The following is a 22,011-nucleotide window of genomic DNA, read 5'->3' on the forward strand; positions in this document are numbered from 1 at the left end:
TCAGTTCATATCAATGCAAATTAAGCATCATTTAGCTACAGAATTTTTTTAAGAGGAAGCTTTAGTCGACAAAGTAAGTTCAGTTTGATAGCATTAGATATGCGACAGACGCTGCCACATAAGTGCAAATGGTGAAAACAGAAGTTGGTGTTCCTTAAAAAAAACTCAAACTCTGCTTTCCCATTATGTATAAATCTTAAAGTCATTTAATCAAGGCTCTGAGTTTAGATTGAGGATGGTTAAGAATGATAAATCGCAGAAGCAGGAAGGTGCCAGCATAATGAAGATTTCAGTAGAAATCCTCTAAATGGGAACAAGTGTTTAGCATATAGCTTTACACTCTCAAGAATAGGGCAAGCAGAGAGGTCTGTACCTCTCAACCTGAAAAAGGATCTGCTCTAAACTCTAACAGTGTATACATTAATTATACCACAGCACCGAAACTGCCCTCATCGCCGCCACCGATGACATCAGGTCCCTGCTAGACAACGGAGAAACCGCAGCCCTCATCCTCCTGGACCTGTCAGCCACCTTTGACATGGTCTGCCACCGCACACTACGAACACGCCTCAACGGCGCCGGAATCCAAGAGAAAGCCCTGGACTGGACCTCCTCCTTCCTCTCCGGCAGAACACAGAGCGTCCGCCTCCCCCCCCTTCCACTCCGAAGCCACCGAGATCCCCAAGGCTCATCCCTCCACCCAACGTTGTTCAACGTCTACATGACACCACTCGCCCACATCGCACGACGGCACAAACTCAACATCATCTCCTATGCTGACGACACCCAGCTGATCCTCTCCCTCACCAAGGCCCCCACACCGCCAAAACCAACCTCCACGAAGGAATGAAGGCCGTCGCCGACTGGATGAGGAACAGCCGACTGAAGCTGAACTCGGACAAGACGGAGGTCCTCATCCTCAGATCCACCCCCTCGGCCTGGGACGACTCCTGGTGGCCAACTGCACTAGGAACAACCCCAACTCCTACCGACCACGCACACAACCTAGGGGTCATCCTTGACTCTACCCTCTCCATGACGAAGCAGGTCAACGCCGTCTCCTCCTCCTGCTTCAACACCCTCCGCATGCTTCGCAGGATCTTCAAGTGGCTCCCCACCAAAACAAGAAGGACGGTCACACCCCACCTGAGAGACCTACACTGGCTCCCTGTCAACAAGAGGCTAACCTTCAAACTCCTCACCCACGCACACAAGGCACTCCACAACACCAGACCAACGTACCTCAACAGCCGACTCAGTCTCTACACCCCCACCCGCCAACACCGCTCCGCAGACCGCGCCCTCGCGACCGTCCCCCGCATCCGAAGAGTGACCGGCGGCGGCAGATCATTCTCCCACCTTGCCGCCAAGACATGGAACACCCTCCCCATCTGCCTGCGGCAGACCGAAGACCTTCTGACCCACAGAAGACTTCTCAAAACCTGGCTCTTCGAACAGTAGCAGTTCCCCCACCCCCCAGCTCCTTGAGACCCTCACGGGTATGTAGTGCGCTCTATAAATGCCATGATTGATTGATTGAATTAAAGCTTACAGATACATCCTCATCATTCGATCCTCACCCACCCTTCCATGGACCAATGGTGTTGGGCTTCACTTTGCACAGTACCAACATCTTCAGATTTTCACATCCCACAAAACCTGGAAATTCACACTACCTTGGATAGTACACCGTTACTGATATGCGATGAATAGGAAGCTTCTTCAGCTTATTAGCTCTTCACATGTCTGCCAAGATTTTGTACTCGGCGCTTACTATCTCTAATACACATCACTCCTTTCTCTAGCTACTGAAGCCTTGAAACTCCATTTGCAGAGGAGAGAACATTCAAGGCAAACATGCATTTCAAATTCAGGTCTAGTTAAATTAGCACAGTTAAACACTAAAATGTGTACTTTGAATACATGAATATATGTGTACGTATACCTTCTAAAAAATGCAACAATTTAAATGCAAACATGGGTAAATGAGTTCATGCTTAAATATACAATGCATTTTCAAATAAATGCAACGACTCAAGACAAAAGTGCAAATATGCATGAGAACTACAATTTCGCTCATATCTAAGCTAAATATTAGAGTGCACACGTTTACGAATCGCTAGTTTCTACAGTGAATGCATTTCAGCAATACATTTGAATACTTCACTTCTCATTAATACTTTTAAGACACAGCCTATATGGTTCTAAGTGCACGTATATATTGTGCTTCTGTGGCGTGTAAGGGTGGAGCTAAAATTGAGGTGCTCCACATGCATTCTGGGATTGAATGCCAGGGTAAAGTGTGATACAGTGGATATGTATATATTTATAAAACACTTGAGACGTGGCAGTGAAATGTGAAAATCATTCAACAGAACTGTTGTTCACAAGTTTCTTTGTATCTAGTGTAATCATAAGAGCAATGCACGAACATTTTATAGTGCTTGTCACCGTATACTGAATTGCTACTTCTTGTTTATAAAAATCTTATATATGAACGTAATACAATTAACATTTTACTGAAATGATTAACAAATCAATACCTCAACCAATACATTTGGAAGTCTGTAGACACAATGCACTTTCCAGTATTTATGTAATCATGATTTTTTATTCTAGTTATCAGAGCATTCGACGTACAATGACGAATGATCGCCCTGAAGAGCACATTAATCCAATGGAAGGAACAGGACCAGTAGCTGGAGACGATGTTGATTATCATCACTCAAACGCAGGTGAGAACAAAATAGCACACTGTAGAAAGCAATTTATTTTAAATGTGCAGGCTTAATTATTACTAAACCCGAGCCTGAGAAATATTCCTAAAGTGTAACCCAGAACCCCAAGAAATATTTGGAATTGTTCAGGAGGCAGAGTTTACAGTGGAAATACTTGGAAGTCTTGAGTAACTATTACATTTAGTTCTCCACAAAAAGGCTCTGTTTGCTGGTTAGTTCTTCACATATCTCATCTGTTACAAATCATTAATTCAGCCTCACAAAGAGGACACACAGAATCAGGCATGTACTTGACTTGCTGGCATAACCGCTTCAAGATGGCTGCCAAGCATGCAGAGCCAGAAGGATTGGGAGCTAAAATAAAGAATACTTGCTTTCATATCTTGAAAAGTAATAAAGTTAATTCATATTATGTAGATGACCTTTGCACAGGTACACTCTAACTGACAGAATTTTAACTTTGATCTCCCAGATGTGTACTGGAAATGCTTCATCGAGAGAGAAAATGGACATGACTGTGCTTATGAATTTATTAATAAAAAGTCAGTACAGAAAACCGGCATGTTTTATAAACGTGTATCTTATTTTAAAAATAACATTATGTAGAGCAACAGCAATAGTAAATGAGTTCACTGGCTAGAGATAGCCGCATTATTTTCAGGCCAATGTTGTTATCCTAGTGTCTGCAAATGACTTAATAGTACAATGATAAGCCCTAGAGGTAGGAGTGTTGGCCAATAAAAGAGGCTCATGTCTGTATCAATCACACATTGCCTACTAGCAGAGGAACCTGATGGTGAGGGGAACTATTCTTAGGGTACACACACGTCTTTGTAACCTGCTAGTTAAAGCAAAGAGTCATGAGTTGTGCCACACAGGTGAACATTTGAACAGTCCTGTTTTAAAGACAACCACTCCAATTAATTTAACAATGTTTAAAAATAGTGAAATTATTTTGCATTCAGGGCTCTCTTGACAGCACAGTTTTCTGGAAAATCTATGGTTACCACAGGTCTAATTTATTTATACGCGGGTGGCTCATTTCTCCATCAGGGGGATGAAGTAAATTACTCCGTCACCCTGACGGAATGCTGCCCACCTAACTTAAAAATAACCAACAAGCTGGCAGTCATTTCTAAAGCATTGGCATGCAGTTCCTGTCAATGGTGTTTACAGTTTGATGCAGGGCTCTGTAAACATGACAGAGCCCTGCACCAAACTGCTTTTTTCTATTTTTAAAAAGAAAATCCTGAACGAGGATTTTCTTTTTGAAAACAAAAATTAAAATGCTCCCCTCACCATGGGAGACCTCTTCCATGGCAAGGGGAGCATTTAGCAGTTTTCACTGCTCATTACCGCCAGTGTTTTTCTGGCGATGATTGGCAGTGAAAACTGAACTCTAATTCAGCCCATCTAAATCATGTGGGTGGAATTAGAGGTCTGCCTCCAAAGGTCCTTACTCCATCGGGCTGTTGGGGCGGTTTAATTACAACAGAGACGGAGTAGTCTCCACCGTGATTAAACCTAATGTCCACCCTTTTTTAAATGTGGCACCATTGTGCTGGAGTATACATACAGCCAAGATTTTAAATCAGCCCCAAATCCTTAAAATACATATAGAGTGTGTGTTAAAATAAGTAATGGTCCACCAGTCCTGCTCAATGTGGACAAGATCTTTATTCCAGTCACCAACCACTGAGTACAGCCTTTCCCTCCAGCTCTCCTGCTCACCTGCTCACCTTAGAACCCTTTACATCGTCATTCCAAGATGACCTATGATAATTAGAATCACCACCCTTTAACACTCCAAGCCGATTACAATACACATCCCTCCCCAAAACAAATCACTTAAAAAACAAAAGTAACTCAAAACAGCAGATAATCTTAATATATGGATTGATACTTTCTGATGTCATGGATGGTCCTAGGCATATTGGCTGGTATTTTCTTGCACCACATAATCATCCCACCACTTGATTTTCACATGTCCCCTTCCAGGGCGTCAAAGTGCTGAGTCAAAAGCTACATAGTCAAGTTGCCAACACTGACCATTGATGTTCCCACTAGCTTTTGACATGAGATTTCACCAACCAGGATGTGCTCCATTGTTCAGCTTGACCACAAGGACCCATGTAGCTAGATTTTCCTTTCCTCACAAATCTTTGGTTCCTAACCAGAACTTTCTCCCCAACATCCTTGATTCAGTTCTTCAGATCATAAGAATGCTTGTAGTTCCCCTGATACTTTTCTCTGAGTCACCAACCCCTCCTTTTGAGCTCACCCAGCTCCTCACCTCGCACCTGTTCCATCCTTTGCCCTTTCCCACACAAATATGCAGGGTTCAACTTGCTATTACCAACACGACCCCTCATCCATAAGAATGGCAATTTGAATGTGACTGAACTAGGTTTATTTCGGTAGGCCCACCACACCTCATTCAGAACCTCAGATAATGGTCTTCTTGTCATAATCGCCCTCTGCACACAGGATTTGACCACACCGTTCATTCGCTCCACAAAACCATTGGCCTGTGGAGAATACAATGTCGATTTTAGATGTGTGATGGACAGACTGCTCAAAAACTCCTTCATCTCGTGAGATGTTTACTGAACACCATTATATGTTAAACGCTCTTGTGGAATACCTTCCTGAAGGAATTCTTCCTTCAAGAAGTTGACCACCACCCTGTTGTCAATGGAGCTTATACAATAAGTCACAACCCACTTAGACATGTAATCCTCCAAAAGAATCACATAGCATTCAATGGGAGGCAGAAGATGGAATGGAACAGCAAAGTCCGAGCCCACTTTTCTCCAAGGTTCAATGGGAACCTCTACCGGAGCCTTTGAGACAACTTTGCTGTTATCACTTCTCGCACATGCATCGCAGTCTTTGACAACACACTCAATCTGGCCATCCAATCTAGGCGACCAATACCACTCTCTCACCCTGGATTTAGTGAGGGTTCTCCCCAAATGACCCTTATGTGTAAGATTGCCTTAGCGGAACCAACCAACTTGTTCCCCTGTACAATTCGCCACCAACCCAATTGAGTTAATTCCTCATACTCTCAAATCCTCTGAGAGCTTTATACTTTGGCCAACCCTTGACAATGAACTCCTTGAGCTCTTTCACAACTTCATCTTCCTCTTTTGCAGCTTCCCACTGACTCTCCTTCAGTGTACTCTCACAAATCCAACAGACCGGGCGAGAATGGTCAACCTGGACTCCCACCAACTCTTTGCCTAACTCACCATCTACTGGTAGGCGGTATAAGCAATCAGCAACTACATTTGCCAAGCCCAAAATGTACTCCACCTGGAAATTAAGCTCGCTCAGACCCTGCATCCACCTTTTGATACTAGGAGTCAGCTCATCATTCTTACGTGTGGAAAACACATGAACCAATGGACTGTGGTCAAACCGAACAGTAAACGGTATTTACAACGAATAAAACTTAAAGTAAGAGCGTAAGGCACTAAGCTCCCAGGTGTGCCTATCACCGTGCATCCATACAGTGCCAACTTACAGTAATTAGTATGACTTGGTGTGGCAATCACTGTAGAATCCTTGCTTAAGAACCGTGATCGCTCATGATGCCCCAATGTTAGGGTTTGCCACTGGAGAGGTGGTAACTGACGAGTTGACATGCTCCTTCAAAATGAGCAAGTCGATCACTTCTGTTGAAACGCTCTACAATAGTGCAATACTCATAGAGATCAATGTAAAGAAAACTCAAAGATTCAAAATGGCTGCCAATACGTTGTTCCGCACCACTCTTTACAGGAAACAGAGCTTGTTCTCCCAACAGGATGTACGTCGCTCAGGTCCAGCATTTGGAGGCGATAGACCCTCTTGAATCAGATGCACACCACAGAATTCCCACGTCCGTGGGAACTCTGCTACCACTCACGAGCTATTCATTGTTGCGATGGGCATGCACCATAGAGGTTCCACGTCTCCACACCACGAGCCACCCTTGCTGACATGCATGAGCTACTGTGACCATTAAAAGGTAACCTGCAGTAGTTGAAAACACTGTGGCCATTAAAAAAACCCACTCTATGCGGGGCACAACTCCCATGAAGCGCGGGGGTAAATCGTCCCTCAAAGGCAATAAAATAGTCTTTCCCTGAGCTGTAGATTCCATATGCACGATCAGTATAGGAGAGGCTGGTGTCAAAAGATGCCCGTCTCCTCTCAGGCGCTCCTCGTCAGTGTTAAAATAAGTAATGTTCCACCAGTCCTGCTCATTGTGGACAAGATCTTTGGAGGAGCCTTTCCCTCCATCTCTCCTGCTTCAACTGCCTGCTTTAGAACCCTTACATGTGGCTATTCCAAGATTACCTATGATAATTGGAATCACCACCCGACAACACTCCAAACCCATTCCAACAGTGTGCTTTGGCTGTGTCTACAGAAGTTGCTCTTTCTCACCTCATGCAATTTGTTGTTTAGTGTATCATTTGTCGCTCTTAGAAACACTTCTAGGAGTGCATGAGGAACTATCTTACATCCAAAAAAACTCAATCATAACACTGTCACATTTAATTGTTTGTCTCCTCTCAGCATTTAATGTAGAAAGCAATCCTTTTATGCTATTTTTCTCTATTATTAGCAATGCTTACTGGTCTGACTTTAAAGTGATTAAAACAATTGTTTATGTAACACATGCAAACAGCATTTGAGCATGCCTAGATCATTATCAAATTAAAGCCAGACCAGAAAATGCTTATTTTTTACCAATTGATTTCACTGGCATTGGTTTTTACCTTCACTGATTTCGATCAGCTTGTACTTTGCCAAATTTGTATTCACTTGCAGATGTGATTATTTGTGGTCACTTTGTGGAGTTTATTTTCAACCTGCTAGCAGTGCTGGATTTACTTCGATGAAGTCAGAAAGTGAAGGGCTTCTGGTGCAAAGCAAGATACACATGTCTCTACCACTGTCCCGCAGCAGCTGTCCATCAAAATCTAGCAGGCTCAGATTTGTTGCAGATAAAATGCTGACATTTACAAGTATGAAATTTACACCTGGTAATCAAATGTTTCCATAAGGCAGCAACTCAATATGAGTGAACAAAATGAACATAATGTTATGTTTCCTTTTCACCGCCCAAAAGCAGTGGGGCGCTCTTCTCCGCCATAGCGGAGGAGCCGCCACTGAAAAGTGGGTTGTATCCATGGATCGTAGTTCATCAGGCTTTTTAAGTGGCCAATGGGGTAGGTGGTAGTCACAGTCGAATGCCTCAGTGCCAGGAGACACAAGAGTCTGGATTGCCTTTATATGCTATTTCCTCTGTCGCGCTGAGGATTGATGGGCTTCAGGGCGCTGGTGAGGTACTGTCAAGGCAGGGGGCACAGTTGCTATCTTTCAATTGTCTTCGAGGAAGTGGCTTTTATCAAAGTTTCACCACTTACCTGAGCTCGGATGTGGTGTTCCACATTTAACAATACATTATCTTATTTTTCACTATTGTCTCATATGACAAAAGCAGCAAAAACTGAAAGTTAATTTTGTATATACAATATACTATTTTGGGTTAACGGTCTATCCGAAAATGTTTAATGCAGAAGCAGAGGTTAAACATGACTCTCCTTGAAGGGTAATCATGAACTGGGTTGTAAATGATAACTGATGTACAAATTCACAGTCCAGAGTCCAGTGGCAATGGGATGCATTTGTGGACCTGAAGATAAGCGTTTTATTTAAAAAAATAAGTCATGAAGTTTCATTTTAATAAGATCTGATGATATTTCAAAGATATGATTTGGGGGGGTCTGTGGATGAAAACTAGCACATATCACACTTATTACTCCTGAATCTAATCAGTATCAGCAAGGAAGCGCTTACCACAGTATCCTATTAGCAAGGTACTTAGAGTTCTGATGTTACTTTCAATTGAAGGTCAGAGAACGGGTAAATAAATACAACTTTTATATGTAGATTGGTGGTAAAGTAACTACAATGTGTAGTTTTCCCAAAGTGATTGGGCTTGTCCATGCCTTAAACTGATTTAATCTATAAAATGTCTGTTGAGACCAGAGCATTGACATTGAGGCTTAGGGCCAATATATTTTTATGGATTTGAATGGAAAGGTGTATATCAAGTAGGGCCCTTCTCCCCCACTGCACCACCACGTGGAGGCCTCCAACACAGTAGGACCCCTTCTGCTTTGCGAATTGATTACCACTCCTACTTGTGTAGTTAGTAACTCATCAATGGTTTGCAACCACAACCGATACATTCCTTTCCAAATCAGAAAATTAAGAGGGGGACCCCTTTCATGTCCCATCTTGAGGGTGACTGGGAAAGTAATACAAAAGTTATTTTATGAGTAGGAAATAATTTCCCAACTCGTAAAAGGGGTTTTGTACATAAAGTAAATCCCGTTTGCAATTGCTCACCCTGCGATTTGGGCTTACTACATCAGGACCCTGAGCCCTTCATTCAGCAGCAGAATCGTGCTAAAGTCTTGAGTAGGATTGCATGTGTAGCTTAAAGTTCACAGGGTTTACTGGACAAAATACAGTCTAAACAAGCTAGTCCTGACATAGAAGTACTAAAAACACAAAAACAGAAAACCAAGCATTTGTAATGCAATATGTCTCGCATTTATGAGAGTTTGAGCTAGTGCATTGTAAATGAGAATGCCTTTTATTTGCGTTTTGTTTTAGATAAAGATAAATAAAAGGCATTGTCATTTACAATGCCAATAGCTTAAACTCTCGCAAATGCGAGACTTATTGCGTTGTAAATGCGTGCTATCATTTTTTTTTTAAAAAGTGTTAGGAGAGAGCATGTCCTAGCAGGCAGGAGAAAGCTATTTAAGAAAATTGTTCTTGGAGGCTGTAATTAAAGCCTACCGAGCAACAACACACGTAACAAGGGATGTCGCCATGGGAGATTACAAAATGAGACAAGGCGGTAGAAAGGAGGGATTCGCCATGGGAGATTACAAAATGAGACAAGGCGGTAGAAAGGAGGGATTACTAAGCCTTTTGGTCAATGAACAGTCACAGTTTACAGTGGACAATGACACAAGCCAATTGTGGGTGGAGTTACAAGTCCCTACCTCAAAACAGCATGCCTTGCAGAGCATGCGCTGGCTAGGCTCGACTTAAAAATGACTTATGTGGTAAAATAGTGATGTGTTAGGCTCTTTCAGTAGGCACTAGAAACAGGTGAATAGTCTGTTCACTGCTAGACCACCACTTCAGTAAAGACCGCTGATCAGTTCAGGGATTGCAATTGTAAAGTAATGGCTGGACAGATATAGGGAACTATTGAGAGCTTTAAGCTGTGCTCAGAGTAGGTAATAACCTCAAGATCAAAGTAATGTGAGAAAATATATTGTCTAATAATGCAAACTTTAAATAGGAATCTCTGCAAATCCTTGAGAGGATTACTTCTGATAGTCATCCTCAGGTTTGGCTTAGTATCAATTACAAAAGAAAGTGGGATGCATTTTGAATGCCTCTAATTTGACATTTCACAAGAGGGAGGGTGATGACAGGTTCCAAAGACAGTGGAAGTGCATTGCCTACTTTGTTTTAGCTCAAAGGTGGCGAGCCAGGCATAGTGGAGGAAGAGAATGACAGGGCTCCCTTTAGAAATTCAATGAAGACTTAATAATCAAGGGCTTGCCGATTTAGTACGTGGAGGTGCTTCCTGTTGAGGGTAGTGAGGTTAGGGACCCACATACATTTGTCATTGTACTGAACACCTTCACTAACCATAATTCTCTATTCTTTTTCATATGTACTCAACATTGTGACTTTATTCATCATGTATATTTCCAAATTGTAAATCATAAATAAATCCACACGAACGTTTCCCACTGTTAATATCTATCATTTTCTCCACCAAAAGACTGGTAAATATAAATGAAAGATTTATGATTCAAAATTTGCAAATTCAACATGATCAATAAAGTCTGCATGTTCAGTATATGTGAAAAGCATAAAGAATTCATAATTAGACTGCCTGAAGTCCTAGCCTTTCGTAGATGGGAGTGGTAAGACATGGGATCCTTGTTGTGCAGGGCGATTAGGACCCCTTAGGTGACATGCAGCCTCCTGTATTCCTTGACTACAGTTTCAGTCGGTTTTATGGCAATAAAGTACAGAAACCTCATATCTCTTTGTGCCTTGTGTTTAGGGTGCTCCAGACAGGCAACAAATCTGCTGTGAGGGGCGTCAATGCAATATTGCCAAATTAGCAAGTAATGTTTATGTACTGGAGGACTGGTTTTTCTGGTCCAATTTTTGGGGATACAAGTGGCTGCCCTCTTCCTTGGAGCACACAATTGGATAGCTAGTGCATTTGACTGTAGGGATTACTGTGATTTAATTTGCGCACAAAGCCTTGCCACGGGTAGCTTTGGTTATTTTGCCAAATTAGCAAGTAGTGCCATGTAAATACAGTTAAAGTGAAAAGAAAAAATAATTACCAATTAGTTCTATAACAGCAGCACCTGACATTTATCGCACAAAGAATGTGGCAGCAAGTTGTTTAAAACAATCAAGTTTTAATTTTCATGCATTCCAACGTTTGATAAGACTAGAAGAGTCATTTGGAGGAAAACAATCAGGCTTTACTATCCTCATTACCTTGCAACAGAAGAAAGGGAAGACATTTTAAGTAGTGAATAGCTGAACTAACATCCTTTTTGCCTCAAAAAGTAAGGTGTGTTGGCAGGCATCTATATAATCAAACAAGGAAGGATGAAACTATGACGTTTGTCGCTCCGTGATCGAACTTGTGGCCTACAAATATTTTGCTTTCCCTCTTAGTGTTGACTCATCTCACTCCCTGTTGTCAAGACACCACACCTTACCACTATTGAGATTTAATTTAGCAACAAATGTGTTCTTCAGGTTGTAGACACGAGTGCCTCTGCTAAACCTATCGGATACGAAACCTGTGAACAATGATTTGTTAGAGTAATTGCCAGGAATGGAAACACAGAGTCCCATAATTACGACACTATGGGGCGAGGGGTAACCACTCTAGAATATAATCCCCCAATCTATACCGTTGCATATTTTTTCTGCAGATGAGGAAGAGACGCTGCCTAGTGGCCAGAGTAGCTACATTTGGAAAATGGCGAACTAACTTCGAATCCCAGTTTCGGCTCAATATCCTGCGATTCTGGGGACATATCACTAAAGCACTTGTTACGAGGTTCTCACTACCACCGAGATGCAGAAATCAACCGGGCCACTGTAATGATAGCAGTAACCTACCTGTACCAAAATAGAACATAGCGTGGCTCTGTCGTAAAGAGCTATAATGCGCCAGGGTGAGGCTCGCACCATGAAAACATTAGAAAATAACTATTCTCCAATTAGAAGCCTCACTGTCTCACTACCCTACGTTGTGTTGCTTTTTGAAGATATTCCTATTAATAATGAATCAAAGGAGGCATTTATTAGAATATACAAAAAGAAAAAAAAACAGGACTACCCAACCCTCTCACTATGCTCGGCTATGGAAACTTTAGAAGTATACTTTCACTTTTAACTCTTACCTACAAGAGCGCGGGGGAACTTATGGTTCCCAGTTCATCACCTTCGGGACCGTTACCTTGAATGGAGAATAATGTTTATGCTCTGGCTAGTGGGGTTTGTTGAGGATATTTAGCTTAGTGGAAGGCGGATGTAGGTGGGCCGCTGACGAACTGTCCGTGGCTGAGGTCCCAGGGTGCCAAATGACGCTGGCGCCGCTCACAAAATGAAGATGCGTCTGCGTGCAGAGGCTGTAATACCATGCACTTTCCACAGTGTTGCCTGCTTCTGAGCAGTTGTTCAAAGAAGGGAAAGGTTAAAGATCCGAGGAGGGAGGAGTTTAAGAATGGAAGACCAGGTACTTAAAGAGACAGCACATCATTGTGATCCGGCAGTTTCCGTGATGGTCCTGTGTGTTGTTCAGAGCTCCTGCGCCTCACAGCTGGGTGTGCTTTGGCAATAACAGGGTGTCTCCGTAGAGAGCACGGGAATAGGTGAGAAAATCGCTGGTAGGTGAGGCTGCTGGTAATAACAGCTTTTCGGCCTGCTTTTTCCTGCTAACTGGTTGTTTCGTTTTAGGCGAAAGGTGTTGTACCTATTATCCGGCTTGCCAGCACACTCTTTAGTAGGGTTGGCGCCAGCGCTCATAATGGATTAATAAACAAGTGGGAGGGGTGGGGGGGAGTGCGGCCAAGAGCAGGGACATGCAGCTTTTACCTTGAGGGAGCGAGCGTGATAATTGCTAACACATGGCGCCGCTGCTCGCTCCCGCAAGGGAAGCGCCAAACGTGCACGCGTTGCAATACAAAGCAATGCAAAACGTGCAAGTTTTTGCCCAAAAAGCTGATCGATTCCAAAAGGTCCCCACCTTTGCAGCGCATGCGCGCTGCGTAGGCGAGACCTAACCAGTATTCGCTAAGAAGAATTGCTATAAGGGAATTTTTAGTGTTACTAATGTACTATTGAAAAACACTCGGTTGACAGTGCATTAAAGTTACAATTCAAGACCTACTAAAATTGAAATTACCCTTTATTGTTAGGTGTACACTGCCATAAAACCACCCACTCTTACACCGTGCAGTGCTCACAATCTCACATACAATATCACAGCTAACATCCAAAGTGGCAACAACAATGACATCACTTTTGATGTCATATATAAGAACTACTACTGTTGGCGACTAGTTTTTCTCACATAAATTGTACAGAGAGGAATGTCTGCATGCTTTTCCTCTCAGCAGATGTCCCTAGAGAGATTGTCTGAAGATTAAAGCATGCACTACTTCTGACATCAACTAGGTGTTATCGCCTGTGCTTATATTGTATTGTATTGTATTTACATGAATATATCACTTACTACCCCTGACGACGTATAGACAAGAATAGAAGCAGCTGTTCTACTTACAAGCAATAGATACCATCTTAGACTTTAACTGGAGACATAAGCTTTCAGTGTCCTCATAGAGATTTCAGGGAAAAGATAAGCTGCTGCAATGGTACTTGTAATGTTTGTAGATAGTACCACAGGAAACGCACGTATAGGTAGTTGCAGTACTCTGAGGGGATAATTATCCTCAAACTCATTCAGTACAGATGTAACACTCCAATTCCACTGTAAACCACTATATGTCCCCACAAACAAGTTGTATATGCATATATATGGCTACATTAGCACTGTCACCATCTGTATACCCTTGAGTTTATATACAAAAATACGATTGCGTTTCCACAGTCAGCAAACAAGTTGAACAAGTACTGCCAATGCCATTAGGTCTCGCTCAGTATTGCCAAAAAGAAAAATAGGGTTGTTACTGATGTTCAACAAAAATGCCAAAGGAAAATAATGGCATTCCGAGCGCAGAGGTCTATACTGGAGCATGTGTCTCCATGCTGCAGTCTCTTTTTTTTATTGTACACCTCGCCCCTTAGTAATTACGTATTTGCATGCATGTGGCATCACACATGCGCATGTAATTCCAAGTAGTAAGGAGCAGTCCTAAAAAAAAGAGACAAAAAAATAAAATGAGATGGAGAGGGGCTGTGTGGACGAGTGGAGGAAGGAACTAACACGTAAAGGGTGAGCGGGTAGAGTGATGGGAAAGGCAGCATACAGGAGAACGAGCAGGAAAACACAGGCACTCCCATGAAATGCTGAAAACAAAATAAAGAAGTATTTCCTTTAAATCAGCAGTATCATCCAATTAACAAGAAAGTAAACCAATGAAAAGCAATGGGTTGGGCCAAAGGCCTGTAAGTATTGATATTGTACACAATAGATCTTTCAACAACAGATAGATAAAACTGCCTGTAAGTGAGACCTAAAAGGTATAACTGTTTCCCATGTTTGTGATCTTATAAGTGATGCCTTTGGTGAAGCCATATATGATGTCACTAGTTATTTTTATTCACCTTGCTTTTTTTAATGCCATAAGCAGTGCTTTGGTGGGGGGATATAAATGTGTAGATGTGGTATTTCATAGATTTTTGGACATGCTGCCCCCTCAAGTGAATAACCTTGTACCAACTGGGCATGCCTGCAATTTTGCCCTGTGAGTAATAAGAATAGCTCCTATTTTTTATCCGCACCACTCACAAAGTACCCAATATCCTGTAAACATTTGCACAAATTGGGCATGGTTTGTGGTTGAGCATAGCAGGTTTAAGTTACAGGGCATGGCTTCTAGCCATGCTTTGTGCTACTACTTTGCCTCAGTTCTCCTAGGGAATGACTTTTACTTGTACCATGTTGCTAATTTGCACAGGGTTTGGGCGTTGGCCTTGTTCTCTGACTATTAAATCTTTTCCTTAACTTGCCAACACATACTTGGAATAGTGACACGGTCCCTGGCCCCTCTGACCGCTGTACCAGCTTGCCATGGCCTGCCACAATGCCCACTGAGCACTGACGATAGTGTGTAGTAGTATTCCATGTCATGCTTTCAGTACCTTGGGTCCAGTTCCTGCTGCACAGGGGGTGAAGTTATGCATATATGGAACTGCATACAGAGTGAATTTCTTGGACATCTTGGACCTCAAACCCTTGTTTCTGTACCTGCTGGGTACAACATGTGGCTCTGCCCAGCATGTAAAAAGTGAAGGACATTGCCTTCAACAATACCTCTACCCTGTGGACTTGTGCCTGTAAACACAGGAAGAGCGTGTGATCCTGAGTCATGCCCACTGCTTTCCATCCCTGTCCTCCAGTACTTACTGGGATGAGGCTGTAGCTATTCCCTGTAGTTTGGGGGCACGTGGCTTGGACTGTGTACATGCCTTCCACCCAGAAGCCATATCAAAGATACCTGCTGAAAGGTCCTCTGGCCATACATCATCAAACAACTCTCTAGAAGACTACAAACCATCCAGAACTTGGCAGCCAGACTCATCCTCAACCTCCCAATAAGAACTCACATCACACCGTAATTCGGGGAACTCCACTGGCTCCTGATACACAAACGCGCTCAATTCAAATTCCTCACGCACACATTCAAGGCACTACATAACTCAGGCCTCACCTACCTGAACAGCCGCATCTCCACCACCCGCCCAGACTCCTCTGCTCCGCAGGACTACTACTCGCACATATCCCATGCATACACAGAACCAGATCAAGTGGACGGGCATTCTCTAACATTGCTCCTAGAGCCTGGAACAGCCTTCCACTCCACATAAGAACCTCCTCCTCTCTTCTTGAATTCTGCAAGTGGCTGAAGACCTGGCTTTTCAATTAACCAACCTACCATAAGCAGGGCTAGGCACATACAACTGTTCAGCTCCAGGATACACTTCCAGGTGATAGTGCACTTTACAAATACAAATAACATAACAAATACACATAACATAACAATGTGGGTACTGGACACAGTATGTGGCCCTCTGCCACCCCCTTTTCCCATTACTTCAGCTCTTGGTAAATGGGCTTAAACTTAGAGCACCATATGTTATGTCCTCCGTAGGAATTTTAATGGAAGTTATTCCTTTGCCCCCTCATAACTTCCCCCTCCTGATCTATCTGCACGCAGCTTTCCAGGACGAACTATGGATGGACATGGTATTTTTCGAAAGTTTAGTTTAGATTCGTCATAGGAAGTTCAAGCCATTAGCAATATTTTTGGGGGTAAATCTTCACGAACTATCAATGTCTAGATGTACTAACTAATACTGGGAACTGGACATGGTTCCCAGCAAGGTCCTGCACACAGTACATACTGGTACCTGTCAACAGTTATGGTTACTGTTGAGTTTTAGGCAAGGTCCTAATTACGGTTGGTGATATACCTACTGATAGTATGAAAGAGACATTAATGCCATAGCACCTTAAATCTGACAGGGAAATAAAACAACCGAATATTGTTTTTTAATCTAAAGTTCAGTTTGTAAATCCCCATGATGAAAAGCAGCAGTGGTTTTTTGGGGAAATGTTTTTTCTCGCATCTGGGAATCAACTCAGCTCATGCTGCTTAACAGATTGTTTTTAAAATGAGGTTTGCTAACCAGATTTATTGGGGTATTTACCGTCCAAATATCTGCTGGAGTAAATATCACCACCTCTACTGAGCCAATCATATTTGAGTTTAGTTTAAAATCTTTTTTGAGAATTGATCAATGAACCAAACTGTCACTTTATCCTTAAATAAACTACAATACGAATAATAAATTCCCAGGCACAGATTATAGGTCTGTACATCTTTCCAATAGTTTTTGCTGAGCACTGTATGAAAAGTTCCTGTGGGAATTTGAATTTGAGATACACATATTGGAACCCTGTAAATCCTTCCTTTACCACTCTACAACAAATAATTGTGCTGCTATTAGTGATAATAAATGGTTTTCGAATGTAATTGCTACTGAGCTGTAACTACAAAGTCACAATAGATGATTCTTTAATGGGAGGGTGTTACTATAACATGCAGCTGATGGGTAATAATATACTACCAGAAGATACACATATGAACGTGCGTGAGCATATACTGCTAACATGGCCACATTTAGGCATATATCTTCCTCTAGGGCTGATAACTTTTCCAGTTTTTACTTATGCTGATGTGAGTTTCATTGGTAGGCATACACTTTTAATATACTATAAATACCATAATTATGTGTAAATTGCTTTTAACCATTGAAACAATTATGCATGCCTAAAAGTTATTCTTGGTGCTAATTTTGTCATGTTTCTACTGCTTATGTGTAGATTTCCGGAGAGAGAATGCACTGCCTCACTCCACCTCCAGATCAAGGCTTAGTTTACTGTTACAGTCCCCACCTGTTAAATTCCTCACAAGCCCTGAGTTTTTTTCAGTTCTGCATTCAAACACTGTGAGTATTATCTGTTATATAATGATGTTTTATGTCTCGTCTCCATCTCTATAAATGTGCATAACTATATACAAATATCTATGTATATAAAAATAAATACATAACTTGCACCAATATGCAGTACTCATGACCTCCCACTTGATGTGGCAAATGCAAATACAAATGTCATAAATGTCATAAATCATCTTTCAGATGAGATTGCATATCACCATTAACACTATGAATGATACAACTCTAGTATTTTTGATTTATTTGAATATGTGTTGTCAGTTAGTCATGTTGTACTTTTAGTTGTAGTCATAAGCATTACATTTGGTGTAAGAATTATGATTTACATGTCTGGTGTGCGAGCTATCTCGGTGTGGATGGCACTGTGCTAATCCTATGCTTAAAGACTTTGATAGAAAAGCAGACATTTGAGGTGAGCAGATCTAGAGTGTCGCTGGTGTTGAGGGTGTTCTATACAGGAGCTGCTTTCCACCTAAACTTGAGAACTACCCTACTCTCTGGATTGCGAAGTAAACAATAACTAGTGAATTTGAATGGTTTTTATATTTTGTTTTGTAACTAAGACTTTGTATTTAAGTTAATTTCAGAGGTTATATGTAAACATATGTCAAGGTGTTGTAAAAAGTCCTAACTGCAACTTCACTTTAACTGGGCTTTTTCAGTGAGTTTCAGTTTTTTTGTGATGTACTATGGTTGTATGTGATTTCTTAAAAAAACAATTTCATGTTTGAAAAAACATTTCACCTAAACTGTTTAATGGAAATTTGCAGGATGAATGGCATTTACCATTTCATTGGAACCAAGTAACAGAATGTCTCTTTTTCCAAATTTGGCTTTAGCATCCTTATTTTCTAAGGTGTAAATGCATATTGAGGAGTAGTTTCAGGTTATAGTTTTAGAAAAAATTACATCAGAGGTATTTAGTTCAGTGTTTTACTTCAGGGGACATTATTTCAGATTTATACCTTTTACTTTGTCAGTCAATATTTTGAATGCTTTTAATGTGCTGAAAACTAATCACCCCTAAACACCATCCATCCCTGACCCCTACACAACCCAGAAACACCATCCATCCCCAACTCCTCACCATGCCTAGACTGCATCCATCCCTGGACCCTTAAAGTCTGTTCTACCCCTAAACTCCACCCATCTCTAAACCCTAAAAAACCCTCACTACACATAAACTTCTTCCATTCTGATGCACAAGCTTAACCCATCCCTGACTCCTAAACACCCTTTCTACACCCAAATGCCATTTGTCCCTGAACCCTAAAACTGCTCAATACTCGTAAACTCCACCCATTACTGAACCCTAAAAACCTCTTTTTACATTCAAACTTCACCAATCTCTGAATTCTTAAAACCTCTCACCACCTCTAAATTCCACCCATCCCCGAACCATGAAAAAAAACCACCACCCTTAAACACCACCCATCCTTGACCGCTAAAAAGCCCTCCCCACCTCTAAGCTTCACCCAACCAAGAACCCTAAAAACCTTTTTACATCTGAAGTCCAGCCATACCTGAACCCTCAAAACCCCCACCAACCTAAACTCACCCATTCCTGAAAACTCCTACTGCCCTTAAACTCCACCCATTCCTGAACCCTAAAAGCCCTTCACCACCACTAAACTCTATCACTGACCCTTAAAAACAAACACCAGCTCTCTGAACCTTAAAAAATCCCTCAACACCCTACACTTCACCATCCCTGAACCCTGAAAACTACTCCTCTCCCCTAAACTCCACTCTTCTGTGAACCCTAAAAAGCCCTCATCCCCCTAAATGCCTCCCATTCCTGATCCCTAAATAAGCCTCACTACCTCCTAACTCTACCCATTCTTGGTCTCTAAAAACCCTCACCACCCCTAAACCCCACTCAACCCTGAACCCTAAAAATTGCTATCTATACCTGAATTCCACTCATCCCTGATCCCTAAACACCCCTCAGCACTCCTAAGCATCAGCCATCCCCAAACCTCTTGCTAGAACTAAATTCCACGCAAGTTTAATGCAATTTTGAATTTTCCTCAAAATCATCTTTCCTTCCAAATGTTTCCATTAATTTCCGATTTATTTCTAATTCCTTAAAACTGTCTTTCCTTAAATTTGTTTTTCAATGATTTGGTTTCCTCCAAAGCAGTTTCTCAGTTTTCATTACTTCCATTATTTCACAAATATCACCTTGCCGCAGGTGACCTCTGGACGTGCTTGGGGGATGGTCAAAGGGCTGAGACCTCGAGCATACACTGTACCCAAAGCGCCATGTGTGGCCAACTACACTTCACATGGACTTTCGGGCATGCTGCCATCCCTCACTGCGCATTGCCTTTGGGCATGCACAAGGCCTGACCTTACACAGCAGCAGTTGGCTTTAGGGGCTAGCTTGCAGCTAGGCACTATAACCAACCTACCAAGACCAGTTGTGCAGTCCATAAAATTATAGAGATAAGGTATTTGATCGGTTTTGTTGGTGATACTCAAAAGGACAGAATTTAGTTTTTGTGTTTGTGTAGTTCTGAGGAATTTCATTTTTTGTGTTTTTTACTTTTTATATAACTTTTGGGCCCACTTATAAACTTTTTTTACTTATGGTATTTCTTTTAATGTTCCTCCAACTATGTAATGTTGGCCAGCATTGCCAAAGGCTGTGTGGTTTGTAAATGTAATCAGAACTCAGAGATGGCAATATAGAACTATATTACACATGTTACCTGCTATGTATTTTTGGGTGGTTATCTTGAAACAACTGTTTTCTTCAAATTGCAGCCAACAGTGGGCTGTGAATCCAATTAGAAAATTTAGGTTTACCTGTCATGATTAAATTGTTGGTAAAGCAAAGAACAATGGCGAGGGCCTGATTTATGTAGTTCTGTGGCTGCAGCGTTTACCATGCACTTATGGATGTACTGCCTTTACCTAAGATTTCACACACAAAATGTTAGTTCTAGCTAAAATGGATCAAAATAATACAACCATATTTTTTCAATTTTGTGCGGCATAAGTAAGAAAGCCCAGGTAAAATATTAAAGCTTTACACAGTTGTACATGGGCTGGCATTATGGCTGGCATTATGATAATGAACTCCTTATTTCACAGGGAACCATTAAATATTTCCTATTTATTTATGCACCTACATTTTGTGCAATAAAAGCATCCAAACATGGGTGGTAAAGTATCGGGAAAAGTAAAAAAGCTTATTAAACTTTTTTGTAAAAATTAATTTTTTTTAATGATAAATATTAATGTAAATAAATTTTATATATTTATTTTAAATGTGGAACAAAACACAAAAAATGATACAGCACTAGTAACTTAGTTTAAATGTAAAATGCAATTATTTTGAATGTATGAAACTGAACTAAAATTATTTTTCTGTAGTTTTAACTAAAACACAGATTCCCACCAAATGCAAAACCAATTATTTCATATTAATAATTATTAAAACTGTTGTACAGATCGAATTAAATGTAATTTGTATATATTTTAGTGACAACATTTTTCATTTAAAAAAGGTTATGATATATGTTAAAACAATAAAAAATATGATTTACTTTTAGATAGTGTTTTAAACATTAAATGAAATGTATTTATGATTCTAACATTTTAAATAATGTATTATCTCTCTGGGAGGTATTACAGGTCCAGTGGTTGGCCGTATGTAGTGCTGAATTAATTCCAGCTCTGAGCTGGACTCCATTGACAACTGTTTTGGGTTCCTTTTGGCTGTCGTAACTTTAGAAATGCAGTTTCTGAATAGGAATGGGCTTAGTCTTTTGTGGGTGGGTGTATGTCCCTCCCTAAACTGCACCCTAACCCTCATTTAACTCTTCATTAATCCTCCCTTAATAACTGCTCTCCTCCAGTAGTAAGTATTTCCCATTTTCCAGCCTTTCCCCCTTGCCCTGTATGCGGAGACTCTGTAGTTGGGGCAGATATCGCCTCACCAAAAAAGATAGAAGAGGTGGAGGCAGAACTTCTGCATGTAGGTTTGTGAATACCATTTTGTAATAAGTTAATAGTACTAATACAACATACTACAAAATGCACTTTCTGGTTATCTCAGTTACTGTGGTGTGTTTTTTAACTGGCTTGCTTCTAGCTTAGGTTCTATCTTGGCTTTAAAAGCAACCCTAACAATATCTCCTTTGAAGGTTCATGAGCATGCTTGTGATAAGTTTTAATCAATGGAACATATATATATATCTATATTATCTACTGGCGGTCGCCAGTAGATAGTTATAGTTAGGACCGTGTTTCCATAGGAAATCTCAAAATTCTATTTTGAATAACTTTGGCGCCGGTTGACGAATCCTCGCGAAATTTTCAAAACTAATGGGGCGCTCTGTTCAGCTCCTACCCTGAAAGTCTCGGGGTGATTCGTCAAGCGGGGGCCGAGAAAAAAGGGGGGTCCCAAAACGCGTTTTCCCCATGC

General features: G+C 41.3%; 1 protein-coding gene across 5 annotated transcripts in view; it reads left to right on the top strand.

Annotated features, from left to right (window-relative positions):
• The window catches only part of HECW2 (HECT, C2 and WW domain containing E3 ubiquitin protein ligase 2), a 1,572,445-nt gene that overhangs the window by 1,299,388 nt on the left and 251,046 nt on the right, over positions 1–22,011 (top strand). For all 5 annotated transcript variants that reach the window (XM_085648759.1, XM_085648760.1, XM_085648761.1 and 2 more), the window contains 2 exons: positions 2,620–2,735; positions 17,443–17,567. In XM_085648759.1, coding sequence (XP_085504885.1) covers positions 2,620–2,735; positions 17,443–17,567 — 241 coding nt within the window. The remainder of the gene's footprint in view (positions 1–2,619; positions 2,736–17,442; positions 17,568–22,011) is intronic.

The sequence above is a fragment of the Triturus cristatus genome, chromosome 3_2 (genome assembly GCF_964204655.1).
Source record: "Triturus cristatus chromosome 3_2, aTriCri1.1, whole genome shotgun sequence".
Taxonomy (NCBI): Eukaryota; Metazoa; Chordata; class Amphibia; order Caudata; family Salamandridae; genus Triturus; species Triturus cristatus.